The following is a 13,135-nucleotide window of genomic DNA, read 5'->3' on the forward strand; positions in this document are numbered from 1 at the left end:
GAGTTCGAGAAATCATGCCAGTATATACCACAAAATGCATAAGAAATACCTTTCCTCAATTTCATTAAAAACGGGAACTCTTGTTTATACCCCTTTTTGAAAACTGCCTTGTATCTTTTTGCCATTTTGCTGGATGTTACTTTTATAAAGTTTAACAATATAATTGATGTTGAACAAAGAACACTGTATTAATATGCTTAATGCAACCAAGTATCTGCTTCTGTAACGGTTTATGAATGGATGCAGACACTTTATGATGCTGAGACATGGAAGTTGAATGCAAATTTACTATTGCATTATTTTTTTCTGTGACAATGAAAAATTGTGAGAAGTTATGCTCAAGTTGGAGTGTACATTAAAATTCACAAGTGTCATACCAAAATTGGGAGGGCTGGCATAGGGATCTCTTGCACTTTAAATTGTTCCCTATGACATAAGAAAAAGGAATGGTTGAGATAAGCATGTATAGACATGCTTGTATATGTGGACAATGGTTGAGATAAGCATGTATAGACATGCTTGTATATGTGGACAATGGTGTCAGGAGTATTTCAAGTAAAATTGCTGTACTTGACTTTGTAAAGATTAGCTATAAAATCTATTACATATCATAGCTGAAAAAACTTACATTGTAAGTTAGGAAATTATTATCTGCATACAATTTTTAACTTATGATAATAAGAGTTCACCAATGATATTAGAAACAATGCCCCAATTTGGCATACATACACACTTGTGGTGGCACTCTACAGTTTCGTATTTTGCATAGAATTTTACAGAAAAAGAATTTCCCCGGCTTTCCTCACTGGTTATATTGGCCATTTAAAAAAGACCTTGTATATCTTAGGTATAATTCAAAGAACCTTTAATTCCCTTTATTTTGGTGTATGATTGATGAGTGTAATATGGGTTATAGAGTATACAGCTTGGCCTTACTCCAGATATGCACCTTTCAAAAAGGTGCTAGCTCCACTTGGTCATTTTCACTTCCTGAACTTCCGAGGTAAATTGTATAAAATATAGCTGATAACTTTTATTTGAACATTTAATATGTTTGGTAATTCATTCATTGCACTTTCAGAAGCTGATATTGTCTAGTCTGCCAAATTCATTTTCCCTATTTTAATAGCTGCTATCGATAGTGTACTTTAGACTAATTCAGGCTGACTTTGTAGCGCAAGGGAGCAGTCATTTTAGTTAGAAGTGTACTTAAATCATGTACAATTTCCAAAAGTACAATATCTAAAGAAATATCATCCAAGGTCTTAAGGTTGACATTGCCCGGGGTGGGAGTGGCAGACAAGCGCCCCAATCCTCCAAAAATGCCCCATATGGCTTGCGTCTCTGATTGCCTCTGTCAACTAAAATCCAGCTCCTGGCCTTCGCGAGATTTGAGGTCCGGCAGACCACGTTTTCCACTAACAGGAGAAGGGGTGAAGGCGGGCCATTGGTGCCTTAAAACCAGTTGCTTTGGGTAGATGGGACTCGTAAACCTTGGATGGTGGCTCATCTAGGAGAAGGAAAACTCCGATTCCAAACCTCTGCTGCCTTGTGGCTATACCCACTCATGGGAAAGGCTAAGGGAGTAAACCCCAACAGAAAATCCGGAGATGGAGTCCCTAAGGTGGTCTGACATTGACTTCAACAACATTCTGGCAACTCCTGCGACGCCGTTGGTGCCAAGCTGTATCGGCATTTGTCGTTCCCTTGGGCCCACCAGCTGCGTGGAGAGGGGGGATCTGCTGCATGGACAACAGCCGATTCTCCATACCACCCTGCCCAGGCTTCAACACTCCAGCATCGTCATACAGCGTCGGCACAACACGAGAAGTAGCAGTTTACCGGTTCTAAGTCAAAGCTCGATTGGTGTAGAGCTTGGTGCCAGGGGTTACTTCTGACGGTGGGAGAGATCACCAGGTCTCACTGGACAGCTACCGCCCGCCTCAAGCTGGGCAGCCCCCAGTCAGTAAGGTGCTGCCCACCCTGGCCTGCCTGCTTCACTGGGTGTGTGGAGCTTAGAGAACCATCTCGACAAGTGGGCCACAAAACTCCGCACCAGGAAAGACTAAAAGAAGAAATAAGAAGACTCCAACTCTTTGTTTTGCAACCTGGAACATCAAGACCATGTGTCCTGGATTGACCGCTGGCCTACAGCAGATTGACGATGCACGGAAGACTGCCATCATTGACAGAGAACTCTCCCAACTGAACACTGACATTGCCTGCCACCAGGAGACCCGACTGGCTGACGTCGGCACCATCAGGGAAGCCAATTACACGTTCTTTTGGCAGGGGAAGCCCTTGGATGAACCTAGGCAGCATGGTGTAGGCTTTGCCATAAAGAACATGCTAATCGCCTTCATTGAACCTCCATCATCAGGTACTGAGAGAATCCTTGCCCTCCAGCTGTCAACATCCTTAGGCCCGGTCAACATCTTCAGCGTGTACGCCCCAACCCTCTGCTCCACCCACGAGGAGAAAGACAAGTTTTATGAGGCTCTGGATCAGGCAATATCCATTATCCCCAACAATGAAAGCCTTTACTTACTAAGAGACTTCAATGCTAGAGTGGGAGCTGACCATGAGGCCTGGTCCACCTGTCTCGGCTTTTACAGAAGGGGCAAGATGAACGAGAATGGTCAGCGACTGCTGGAGATGTGCTGCTCCCACAGCCTATGTGTGACCAACACTTTCTTCAAATGCAAGGAGATCCACCAGGTGTCGTGGAGACACTCACGTTCATGCCACTGGCACCAGCTAGACCTCGTCATCACCAGGCGTGCAGAACTGGCCAGTGTCCTCCTCACCTGCAGCTACCACAGTGCCGATTGCGACATGGACCATTCCCTTGTGGCCAGCAAGGTGCAAATATTACCCAAGAAGCTGCACTACACCAAGAAGAAGGGTCACCCACGAATCAACACCTGCTGTGCAAGCAACCCAGAGAAAACACAGCAGTTCATCAGCAAACTGAAGGAAGCCCTCACCAAAGTGACACCTGATGACACCATTGACTCCAAGTGGTCCCATATCCGTGACTCTGTGTACAATTCAGCTATCACAGCTTATGGGAAGAGGGAGCGAAAGAATGTTGACTGGTATGAGGCAAACTGGGAGAAGATGGAGCCCGTGACTGAGGCAAAGAGGAAAGCCCTCCTGGCATACAAGGCTGCACCTAGCCCCAGAACACTACAAGCCCTCAGGATTGCAAGGAACAACGCCCAGAAGACCGTCCGCCGCTGTGCCAACACCCACTGGCTGAACCTTTGCAACAGTATACAGACAGCTGCCCACACCGGGGATACAAGAGGAATGTATAAGGGTATCAAAAAGGTGACAGACCCCCCCAGCTACAAGACCGCCCCCCTCAAGTCCAAGATGGGCGAAGTCATCACAGACCAGGGGAAACAACTGCAGCGATGGGTTGAGCACTATCTTGAGCTATATGCAACCAAAAACAATGTCACTGGAACTGTCCTGGACGTCATTCCAGACCTGTCTGTCATGGAGGAGCTGGACACAGCCCACCCTGGAAGAGCCTGGAAAAGCCATCGACTGCCTTGCCTGTGGGAAGGCTCCTGGAAGCAACGGCATTCTGCCTGAAGTCCTCAAGAGCGGAAAACCAGCACTGCTCCAGCCCCTACACATACTCCTCTGCCTTTGCTGGGAACAGGGATACATCCCACAGGACATGCGTGATGCCAACATCGTCACTTTGTACAAACACAAAGGAGACCGTAGCGACTGCAACAACTATCGGGGCATCTCTCTCCTCAACATTGTTGGAAAGGCTTTCGCCCGTGTTGCCTTGGCGCGCTTATGGATCCTAGCCTCCCGCATCTACCCAGAGTCCCAGTGTGGATTTCGAGCCGGCAGGTCAACTGTAGACATGATCTTCTCACTACGTCAGCTGCAGGAGAAGTGTCGCGAGCAGCAGATGCCCCTCTACATTGCCTTCATAGACCTGATGAAGGCATTTGACCTGGTTAGTAGGAGTGGACTCTTCAGACTCCTGCAGAAGATCGGTTGCCCCCCATGTCTGCTTGCTGTCATCATGTTGTTCCACGAGAACATGCACAGCACAGTGTGCTTCAATAGCGCAACATATGAAGCATTCCCAGTCATCAGCAGAGTCAAACAAGGCTGTGTCCTTGTGCCGACGCTCTTTGCCATCTTCTCCAGTACGCATTCAAGGATTGCAGCGAGGGAATGTACATCCATACCAGGGCTGACGGCAAGCTGTTCAACATCGCCCGTCTCCGTGCTAAGACTAAAGTCACAGAGGTACTCATCCGTGAATTACTCTTCGCCGACAATGCAGCCTTGACATCACACACGGAAGATGGACTTCAGCAGCTGGTATGCTGCCTCTCCCATGCTTGTAAGGAATTTGGACTGACCATCAGTTTGAAGAAAACGAATGTCATGGCGCAGGACGCAGACTCCCCTCCCCCTGTCACCATCGATGGGTACAAATTGGAAGTTGTTGAGAACTTCACATACCTCGGGTCTAACATCTCCAGCTCACTCTCCATTGATTCTGAGGTGAACGGCAGGATTGCCAAGGCAGCAGCAGTGATGGCCAGACTTAACCAGAGAGTCTGGAACAACCCTAACCTCACAGAGAAGACCAAACTGCGTGTCTACCAAGCCTGCGGGCTCAGCTCACTTCTCTACAGCAGCGAAACATGGACCACCTATGCAAGACATGAGAGGAAACTCAACAGCTTCCACCTGAGATATCTGCGGCGCATTCTGCACATCCAGTCGCAGGACAAAGTACCCAACACAGAGGTTCTAGAACGCACCAACATGAACAGCATGTTCTCCATTCTCAGCGAGAGGCACCTTCGCTGGCTTGGCCATGTCATGAGAATGGACCCAGGCCACATTCCCAAGGACCTGTTATATGGAGAGTTAGCAGAAGGTGCACAACCAACTGGACGACCACATCTGCGCTAAAAGATGTTTGCAAGAAGGATATGAAGACGGCAAACATCAATGTTAACGACTGGGAGAGATGTGCAAACAACCGTTCCAGTTGGCGTCTAGCTGTCAGGAAGGGAGATCAAAACGCAGAGGAAGAGAGAAAAATAAAACAAGCTGAAAAGAGAGCTAGAAAGAAGGATAAACAAAAGTTTACTTTGGAGCTATGCCATCGTCTCCCATAGACGGACGGATGCCAAGAAATCATCCACATTACATTAATGCAGCATAGAGGTATGCCAACATTCTCTCCATTGTGCATGTTTTAAATGCAAACAACTTCACCTTACATATGTCACTTTCTCAAAAGTACATAATAACTGGTGAGTGCCCCCTGAAGAGTTACCACACTGTCTCTATCCAGTGAACTCTCCACTCTGGAGGTTAAATGCATGCTCTCCACTCTGGAGATAAAAGCTCTCTTAATACTGTTGTGATGCAGAAAGCAAGTGTCTGATTAATTTCTTATCAGTAATTTAACCTTGATGATAAGTGGTAGCCAGACATCAGACATGCATACTGGGGGAAATCATGTTGTTCTAGGTGGGCATTGGTCTCCATTTTTCTCCTACTGAGCATGCCAGGATTCAGAAACAGGTGTTCATTAGACAATTTTGCTTTGGAACATTTTGAATGAAATGAGGCTGCACGTGCTTATTAAGGCATGAGCAGGTATTGTGGTGAATAATTCATATGTTTTCAACAACATACAGTTTGGTGACTGAAATCTTTTAATTTTGACTTTTGACCCCTTCCCCCAAGGTGCCCAAAAGACAAAACCAAGAAAACTACCCTCTCCTGCAGATGGTTATGATAAGGTTGAGATAACAAGCAACCATACAGTAATTTATGAGATATAGAATTGTACTGATGGATGAACACATCTACAACAGCTGGACAGACAGAATTTCAGAAAACAAACAAAACCTTGGTTTAACCCTTTACCTCATGCAAGCATCCTTGGATGCCTCTACTCCATTCGCATGGAAACGCCTTTTGACGCCTGCTGTAAACATCAGCCATTTTAAGCCAGTTTTTCGTAGCACCACCTTCAGGGGAAAACCCCCTATTAGATACTACATTCATTTCTGCGAATGACAATTATGTCAGATCACATAGTCACTGTAAATGCTATGGTCGATATCTGCTATTTAAAGTAACTGGGTCGTAATCTCCACTCTCCAAAATGGCGGTCGCGGATTTCATTCAGTACTTACAAAGTTTACATGATTAGAATCACAACTACGAAAGATTCAATAACTTAGGTAAAGGCTCTGATATTGATGTAGGCAGCAATTAGTTTTTATAAATTATCAAATTCAGATGACTTAGTGATGTAGACGCAGACAAAAAACTTGTGAATTTCGAGTATGAGAAATGGCAGCTACGGTTGGTCATGACAGTGAACGAGTTCTCTCAAGATTTTAGCACATAAAAAATTCTTCTGTGAAAAATAATTACACGACTATAACAATCGGACTTTACTATTAAATTTTTCCACACATAATAGATGTATACCAAAAATGTAAAATGGTTAAAATTGCTGTTAAAAGTAACATACACTACATTGCTTAACAGTTAACAGGCAGGCCTATGCGTATGGAGTCGAATAGGTAACAGGTGTTCTATTTATAGCACGCTGCACTTTGTTACCATGCTCTATGAGGTAAAGGGATAACAGACATGTTACTAGATGTTACCTGACTCTGTATTATTTTCCTCCACTGAGCAAACACTTGTTGTCTCAGATTACCAATGGTTGGATGTCCTGCTTTACTGAGACTGTAACACAGCATTCCCAGGGAAAGACAGAGACCTGTATTCTAAATAGACATAAAAATCTCACAGTATTTGGTCAATCTCAATCTCATATTGTGGCTGTAATACAGTAGTCAATGTTTTGAGGGGTTCCCTCCCTCCCCTGAAAGTGGCCTTCCCCCAATCAGTGACCACTTTGTTGACCACCAATATAGTACACCACTCCCTCGATAACTCGCTCCCTGATAATTCGTGAACCCACTTATAACGTGGGGTCAGGCATGGCTCCCATTTTTTAAACCAGAAAATACCTAATAATTGATCCCTATTTGTTGAACTTGAAGAAAATCGTGATCAAAATTGGTAATGGAAACTCTGATGTATTGCTTGTTTTATCGTCAAAAACAATAGATAGGACCTGGAAATTTTAATCAACACTTTGAAATATCAAATTTAAAAATAGGTCATACAATTTGTTACCTTTTCTTTCCAAACAACATTCCTAGTACACTGCAATTAATGATACGTAAGGAAAATTAGATCAATGAAAATGTCACTTACGCCAAGTGAAGGCAGTACTTTAATAAATGAATACAAATTAAATACATTTTTTATCAATTTAATTTGGGTTCTAGTTATATCTTTGAGTTCCTTTAATTGTATTAGTCATAAATGCAATGTGTTCTCTTGTAATTAAATGTAAAATGCATCAATCTACCGTAACAGCTATGTCCGTGAGCGTTTCTCTGAGAACCTAATTAAGAGCATCGTGTTTTGAGCAACTGACTTTTGGATGTATTTGTTGTATTGTTGCACTGAATTAAAAGCTGGCCTCCTTTGTATTACCACGTTAATTATGCATTTTTGAATCAAATAAAGGAGGTGGAATAAAAGAAAAGTTAAAAGGCATAAAAATCCTACAAACTTAAAATCTAGAGGCCCCGGTCGTGTGTTGGAAGAACTCACTTCATTTGATCAATCGAACACTAATAAATGTTATCGTGTATGTAATATAAACTACCTTAAATTAACTGACTCTTTCATAACTGTGATCAAAGATAACAAGGCAGCCAAACGAAATGAATACTTTGTAAAATAAAGAACATGGTTTGACAGATACGGACAATTGTGGGCAAGCGAGTTTCAGAGAATTCTTAAACTGGCACTTAGAGATAACCTCAAGGCTGATAAGACATTTCATTATTACTTCCAATTTAATCATGACATCAATATTGTACTAATTGAACAATACAAAAATTGAGTTGTGATGTGGACGATTGTCTCACGAAATAAATGTCACGTGTTTTTGAAAAAAAGGAATCTTGTTTGGTGGTGTTATCAACAGTTAGTCTAGTTCCCTGCTCTGAGGACTTCCGATTTGGCAGGATAATATTAAACACCACTACGGGAACCAGACTCATCAAGAAAACAAAAAGCAGTGATGTAATACAGATTTTTTTGCATACTCGCGACGGTTGTTGAAATCAGTTGGAACGATCTATAATATATCGGATATTTTGAAAATAAATGTTATTTAAACAGAATAATGAACAACGTCATTAAAAAAGCGTATTATTAAAAATTATTATCGACATGATTCTAAAATGAGGATTCAGTCAATAAACAGGCAAGTTCCCTAACGTTGCTTCCCCCCCCCCGGTTTTTAAGATGTCAAAGCGATTTTTGGCAATTTTGGGAGGTTCCTCAGTAACTCATGCCTCTCTTATAGTGAGGTCTATTTTTGTAGACCTCATTGTGTGCAAGTTATCGAGGGAGAGGTGTACAATATATAATGCAATTTTCTGTAATAGTTGAAAAATTTTCAATTATATTTTGGCCTGAATATGTTTCACAAATAAACAAACATACCTTCCTTTAACCCAGCCAAACAATCAAAATGATAAATAGTATAATAGTTTTTAGAGTAACAACAAATACTTCCCTCCCCCATATAAAGTTCCAAACTGCCCATTTATGCATTATACTTTTGTCATTTGTCCCTTTCATAAAAGGCCAATTGATATGAAATGCCAAGTTCTTACTGCTGAATGGGCATCCTCAAAGGATGGGGACAGTCACAATGATAAAATTGTGTGAGTTTTGGAAACTTGAAGAAGCAAGGGCCAGTTATGAAAATGATATATTTATTTACAATGTATATTGTGCACGGAAATGAACTGAGACACACTAAAACATTTGTGTGGAAATGAATTGAGACACACTGTAACATTTGCAATTCATACACCAGCCAGGGTAAAGAATATTTTTTTTTTTATCAAGTACACAACTTGGGTTAAACAAATAATCTTTACAAATAGTCTACACATGTACTGATATGTTTTCAAGGATATTCTATATTCTAAAGGAAATACTGAAATATTTTCCACACATTACATAGTTAACTACATACCTGACCTAGTTAACTATACACCTGACATAGTTAACTATATCCATGACTTAGGTGACTATACACATGACCCAGTTCACTATACATATGACCTAGTTAACTATACAACAACCTTAACTATATACATTACCTAGTTAACTACATACCTGACCTAGTTAACTATATCCATGACTTAGTTGACTATACACATGACCCAGTTCACTATACATATGACCTAGTTAACTATACAACAACCTTGTTAACTATATACATTACCTAGTTAACTATACACATTGCCCATTTTACTACATACATTACCTAGCTAACTATACATATTAGCTTATGTGACAGGTATAATTAATCTTGCACTTTTGCTGATCCCTAGAATGTATTCTTGCTCAGAGTGGATATAAAATTTAGGTGGAAGGAGATCATTCTAGAGGGACTTTACTTCTGATGGCATCTGATCCATGTCAATACTGGGTGCAGATTCAACTCTTTCTGGCAGACACTTGCCTCTTGAGAACTATAAACAATTATCTAGCAATACACAACAATGTAGGCTGCTTTCAGCCAACAGATCCACTATTTTATGTTACATTGTATTTAACCACTCTTTAGATCAGTGGTTACATCTACCCCTAAGCTACAAGGCAATCTGGATCACAATTTCAATGGCCACTCATTCCAGTGTGGCAGCTTATGGAGGGTTCAAGTAAAACTCTGGACCTCAATTCATGTTTTTTATCAGGACCTCCAATAAAACCATTCTACAGATGCATCAGGCCAAGTGTAGATACACCCATTCCTCAATGCATACCATGTTTTGGGCAACCTCATCTACTCGCATCACATGCAGTTTTTATTACGAGGAAGTGTTAGTGGATTAATTAGTGTATAGTGCATATCAGTGCATTCCTCCAGGATCATTCAAATTATGCTAGTGTCTTGTGCATGTCAATGTTTTCCTCATTGAAATGATCATTTAGATTCTATCAACGGATGTATTCCTCTCAGATTGAGCACTCCAATTCCTTCTAAGGTGTCTTTCTTTGGAGGATTCATACCATTCTGTATAATACAAAGTGTTTCTGTGTTTCCTTGGAGGTTGTGCATGTGTGTGATTTGGATTTTTAATGTAACTTTAACAACTTTTCAGACACATCGCCAAGATGTCTGCACTGTAACAGTTTACAGTGATGTCTAGCACTAGGGCATCATGTCCCACCCAGTCACATTATCCTGGCACCAGGCCAACCAGTCCTAATACTAATATCTTAATGCTGAGCACCAAGTGAGGCAGCTGCTAGTACCATTTTTATAAGTCTTTGGTATGACTCGGCTGGGGTTCAAGACCGTGAAATCCTGCATCCAAAGCAGATGCTGTAACCACTCGGCCAACAGAGCAGTCTCCTTGGAGGCTGTAAAGTTCTTCCTATGGAATGGCAATCATCAGATACATTTAAACTTTGTGGCAAATTATGCACTGGTGGTGTGTCTACCTATGTTTTACATATATTTTATTCATGTTAGGCAATCATTACTCCTACTGGACTCGTATAGTTCAATGAATCTACTTACTCTATGCATAACAGGACATTTATTGCATGTCTGAATTGTTACATTTCTTTCAGTCATCTTTCTTTGTGGCTACTTAGATGCACTTTGTGATAGTTGTACAACTGCTTTCTATCTGCTATATAACTATATGGAGTAATTGGATTTTAGTTTACACCAACAGATATCTGGGTTGGTAGAGCATCAGACTTTTAATGCAAGGGTAATGGGTTTAATATCTGTCCAGGCCATAAGTTACATTCTTGTGTCCTTAGCAACCTGTTTCCTTGGCAAGATAGAGCTAATAATGTTTTAGAATGCTGTTAACCCATCACCCTCCCATAGAAAAAGACAATAAAATGACCTAAATATAAAGACCACCTGTTCAAAAAGACAAGTTGAAGATGGTCCTGAGTGGTCGTTTTACACAGGTTGACTCTGCTTTACCTTTCTTGCAGTCCATGAAGTTTGTAAAACTCTTGAAAGTTAATGTGAATAAAGCACTCTTTGATGCAATGGGACCTTACCTTTTTTCAAATAACTGTGACCCTGACCAGTGGGTTTTACTCTTTGACTCACTTTGACCTTAAACACTTTTCAGGTCACTGCAACCCTGACCTGTTTGAGACTTTAGCCATTTTTCAGGTCACTGTGATCCTGACCTGATGGTCATTTTGATCCTAAATTTTATTTGTCCACCTTATCTGCAAAACGACCAACAAAATTTTACTTAAGGTAACTGCATCACTCCAGTGGCCTAAGTGGTTAGAGTGTCTGCCTTGGATGTGGGAGGTCAATGATTCGAACCCCTGTAGAGTCATATCAAAGACATATAAAAATGGTACTAGCAGCTGCCTGACTTGGTGCACAGCATTAAGAGGTTAGTGTTAGGACTGGTCAGACTGGTGTCAGGATAATGTCACAGGGGGTGGGGGGGACATGATATGTCTGCAGCATGATGCCACAGTGCTAGACATTACAATAAACTGCAACACTGCTGACATCATAGCAATATGACTAAAGTTGTTTTAGCTCTGTTAAAAATCCCAAGAATACAAACACAAAAATACACTTTTGGTAACTAATGCACATCTCATTTGCTTTGTACGGAAGCCATCTAGCTTTGACAAAGGTCATAGTGACCTTCCGTTTTGAATCCAAAAAGCAAGCCTTTCACCATGTTTTGGTCAAGAAGATCTCACAGTACTTAAGTTGTTGTGACGAATCCATATTTTGTTCACCATAGTGACAATTGGTCTTTGATTTGTTGGTCAAAAACCAAAAGGTGTCTTTCATGCCTGAAGTGCATGCATTATACAGAGTTTGCTCATGTATGTGCTGAAGAACTGCAGCTATAATGCAGAGTAGTTTTCCTTTATTTTGGTCACAATGACCTTGACTTCTGAACTACTGACCTCAAAATCTATATGTGTCTTTCATGCTTTAAAAGCAAGCAATTCATAAAGTTTGATTAATGTGGTGTAGAAATCAAGCTGCTGTGCAGCAGCAACTTTTATTATTGATCACTGTGATCTGACCTTTGACCTACTGAATCCAATATAAAAATATTTTTTCTTACCTCAAAAGCAAACTATGCATGAAGTCTGGCAAGGGTGGATGGTGAAAAACTTATATTATCCTGCAGAAATGAAATAGGTGACAGATATATGGATGAAAAGATGAACTTCATTATTTTAAAAAGGCATATACAAAGTATATAAAGACATTTTAATAGATACCTGTGGGTTGTCCTGATGAGCCTGTTGCAATGTCTGCACCACTATGTTGACCTGCTCCAGGGGAAGGATGTTGGAGGTGAAGGCTGAACCTGACACACAGGCCAGACAAACACAATGGGCCTAGCAAATGAAACAAAAACCAACAGTAACATACAATTTTGCTATTAAAAAATGATAATACTGAAATGTTATTTTAGCAGATGCCACTAAATTTATTGCAACTGCTTCAATAAGAAAACATCTGTTTAGACAAAAGAAAACATTTTTACAAATGTGATGATCTATAATTCATTGTTTTGCAAGTTAAGTTTATTCATCTACAACAAAGTATTTCCAGGAATCCAAGATAAATCTGCTGCTTCTTTATTTTTTTAACTGCTGAGGATGAGAACCATCTCTGATAGTCTTGAGAAATGTAAACAATGCCAAATTTGGTAACTAAAATATTTTCTTACATGTCTGAATTGACATGTTTACAAGTACAAAACAAAATTCTTCGTTATGGCCCTTGACCTTAATCCATATATCAGGTCCTTATCAGTAAGCTCACCTTTTAGTTAATGTAATCTACCTAGGAATGGTGGAATCTGAATTATTAGTTACTGTAATCTACCTAGGAATGTTGGAATCTGAAATATTAGTTAACGTAATCTACCTAGGAATGGTGGAATCTGAAATATTAGTTACTGTAATCTACCTAGGAATGGTG

At 40.8% G+C, this 13,135-nt stretch overlaps 1 protein-coding gene across 9 annotated transcripts in view; it reads right to left on the minus strand.

The window, feature by feature from the left end:
* LOC149801763 (focadhesin-like) overlaps positions 1 to 13,135 on the minus strand; it is a 596,289-nt gene that overhangs the window by 65,549 nt on the left and 517,605 nt on the right. For all 9 annotated transcript variants that reach the window (XM_089956096.1, XM_089956095.1, XM_089956091.1 and 6 more), the window contains 2 exons: positions 12,427 to 12,546; positions 6,687 to 6,809 (listed from right to left, as the gene is read on the minus strand). In XM_089956096.1, the coding sequence (XP_089812222.1) occupies positions 6,687 to 6,809; positions 12,427 to 12,546 (243 nt within the window). The remainder of the gene's footprint in view (positions 1 to 6,686; positions 6,810 to 12,426; positions 12,547 to 13,135) is intronic.

This window comes from Sinohyriopsis cumingii, chromosome 4 (genome assembly GCF_028554795.1).
Source record: "Sinohyriopsis cumingii isolate HCF-2022 chromosome 4, ASM2855479v2, whole genome shotgun sequence".
Lineage (NCBI taxonomy): Eukaryota > Metazoa > Mollusca > Bivalvia > Unionida > Unionidae > Sinohyriopsis > Sinohyriopsis cumingii.